This window comes from Penaeus monodon, chromosome 22 (assembly GCF_015228065.2).
Source record: "Penaeus monodon isolate SGIC_2016 chromosome 22, NSTDA_Pmon_1, whole genome shotgun sequence".
NCBI lineage: Eukaryota > Metazoa > Arthropoda > Malacostraca > Decapoda > Penaeidae > Penaeus > Penaeus monodon.
This window is the reverse complement of record NC_051407.1, coordinates 25231320-25234163: the sequence shown is the minus strand read 5'-3', so window position 1 is coordinate 25234163 and position 2844 is coordinate 25231320. Positions and strand designations below refer to the sequence as shown.

General features: G+C 48.3%; 1 protein-coding gene across 1 annotated transcript in view; it reads left to right on the top strand.

Annotated features, from left to right (window-relative positions):
- Nucleotides 1–2844, top strand: part of LOC119587042 (dachshund homolog 1-like) — a gene marked incomplete at its 5' end in the record, with an annotated part of 99624 nt that overhangs the window by 88149 nt on the left and 8631 nt on the right. The window contains 1 exon segment of the mRNA XM_037935790.1: nucleotides 1–47. Coding sequence (XP_037791718.1) covers nucleotides 1–47 — 47 coding nt within the window.

The following is a 2844-nucleotide window of genomic DNA, read 5'->3' as shown; positions in this document are numbered from 1 at the left end:
ACAACAACAGCAACAGGAGCTACAGGACGTGCGCACCTCACAGAGCGGTGAGTACCAGCGTCCGCCACGTGCCCCCTCAGTGCTGCTCGCCCCGCGTCCGGGTGAGGGGAGGGGGAGGGAAAGGAGGGAGGGGAGGAAGGGGAGGGAAAGGAAGGGGAGGGGGCTGTCGAGGGCGGGAGAGCATCAGGGCGAATGGTCTCAGAAGGGAGAAGGAGAGGTGGCCGAGAAAGAAAAGGGCGTGGGAGAAGGCGCGATAAAGGGTGGGGGGGAGAGAATGAGGGTGGAAGGGGGGCAGGGGGAGAGGGAGGTGGGGAGGTATTCGCGGGGAGGGGGAAGGGACCGAGGTGATAAAGGTGGGGGAGCAAGATGGTGCAGGGGAGGGGAGGGACGAGCGGGGGAGGGGGGAGACAATGCTCGAGGCGTGAGGGAAGGGGGGGCCAAGGCGTAAGAAATTACTTTTACGTCTTCGAATTTGGCATTTACCTTCTTTTCGATTTTCATTATAAATTAGCCAGGGCAGAGTCGTAGGGCAGAGCAGTCTATATCAGCAGCACAACGACTGCCTCATTATAATAGCGGTAAACCCTTCAGGAAAAAAGTAGAGGCCGCCAACACAACACATAAAGAGACTCGCAAACAATAAAAATGGATAAGAGTTTGGCAAATGGGCGAAGCTGGTGATAAAATACATCACACATTCCATAGAAGAAACAACACAAATTATGGAACATTTTACTTTGTTTAAAAAAAAGGTGTCTACCTTGTTAAGAGTGAATGTGTGCAATCTAAGGTTTCTTGCTGTATTACTGATGAATGCCGCAGATAAGAGAAATTTCTCAGCTTTTCCCTTGTCTCCGAAAGCCGTCGACCAGCCCAGGATTGGAGGATTTGTTCGAGACTTTGTTTACTTTAAGAATCCTCGGAGGGATGGCATTAGCATTGTCTCGGGCCCTTGGACGCCACTTAGCGAGTGGCAGAGCTCTCGCCCTCAAATTTTGCAAGGGGCGGCTGGATCTCGACCGCCCTCTGACCAAGGCTTGCGATAGTTATCTTGCACTGCTGTTGCGACTGTTGAAAGCCCGGGTGATGGTAGGCCAGATAGTGCGTATGGTTCTCACTTAATGTCATTCACGCGTTCACATTTCGTCTGATTTATTTCGTCCTAAAGTTAAGGTTTGGCTGCAATTGGCACTCGTCCGAGATTTTTCCAGAGGCTTTTGGATGGTTTGTTTTGGACAGGTTTGCCAGAAAGGTTAATCAGGCGCTGAGCAGAGCCGGCGCGCGTTCGGGTAATTATTTCGTTCGTAATGGAAACAAAGGTCCGTAATGGGATGCCGACACAAAGGACTCGCGGCTGTTCTTGGCGCAGAGTCGCTGGTGATCGAGAAAAGGCACAGAACGAACGTGCAATATAATCGAAATGATTTGAAGCCCCAGTAAGCATAACTTTTTTTTCCCTTTTTTTAGCAAGAGTTTAAAAGCGACCAAAAAGGGAATGCCGTAAAGTGCCATTTATGTGGTAATGTTGGTAGTAAATCAATCTGAGATAAAGTGAAACACAGACATTTAGATATTAAGTCTTCCTTGATGAACTGCTATCCCAAAATCAACGAAGAATTATTGCTTCTTTTATTCTTTATGTCTTCTGTAATGATGTATAAAACGGGGGATTAACGTGATATCTTGAATTTTAATTGAAGAACTAAAGTTTTGTGAATGTTCCCAGCAGAATAAATGGACCAGACATTCATCCGATTTTCCGGCTCTGTCTTTAGTACCTAATAAAGAATATTAACATTACCGCGTAAGAGTCTGTTTGTATACTTAACATGAAGAATAAGCCATTATTTAAGTCTAACAGGCTTTTGAAATCTTCGAGACTTCGAGTTCGAGGTGTAGAATTGAACGACTTTCATTTCTTAAGCTGCGCGGTATCAGTCGCTAAATATGCGAGGAAAATGCCGTCGCCTCGGCCGTGCGGCGTCTCGGCTTTTCCTACGGCTTCGTTGCCCTTCGGGATGGAACGCCGACGGGAGGCTGGCCGACGCGCATAGAAATTGTTATAGTTATCCATACAGCGCCTTGTGGAGTTTGAGTAATAGCGGGCCATCTCGTATTCTAAAAGTCTCGTATATGCAATATAGCGGCATTACTGTTGGTAGTTGTAAGAGTGGTGATTTTGTGATTGCCTCGTTAAGTTCACAGTCGGGACCTACAGCTGCGAAAACCCGCCCTTACGCCCTCAGCAAGTACTGGTCATTGTGGCTTGCGCGCGGAGAATGTATCATCGTGTTTATGGGGGACACTCGTTAATAGTATTTAAGACTCCTGTTAACACCAGTGTACACTTACGCTACAAAACTTACCGGCCAAAGCAGACAGCAAGGGGCGCGTCGGTCGGCGTTAATTCCTGGCCTTTGTTTTTCTCCCTTAATTCCTTTTTATATTTTTATTTACGTTCGCTGACGAGAATCTAAATTTCGTTCGTTTACTCTGCGTCCTCGCCAGCAGAGGGCGCTGGTGAGTCAGCCGCACTCTGGATCCTATTTCATTGCCTCTTATGCTTTTTCTTAAAGATACACATTCTTACTGATATCGCAGCGCCGTTATCTTCTCTCGCACTGATGTCCCTCCTTATCTCCGGTCAGCACGCCCCTCCCCCTCCCCCCGCCCGGCCGAGCGCCCAACCATAGCCTCGCATCCTTTGAAGGGGCGTCGCCTCAGCCTGTCCACATTAACCGGCCACTGCTGTACACCGCACATAAAATCCCGCTTCAAGAGGTCTTAAAACTCCCACTTGTTTCGTTTACTGCGGGCATATTTGTGGATTATTGGTCGGGACCT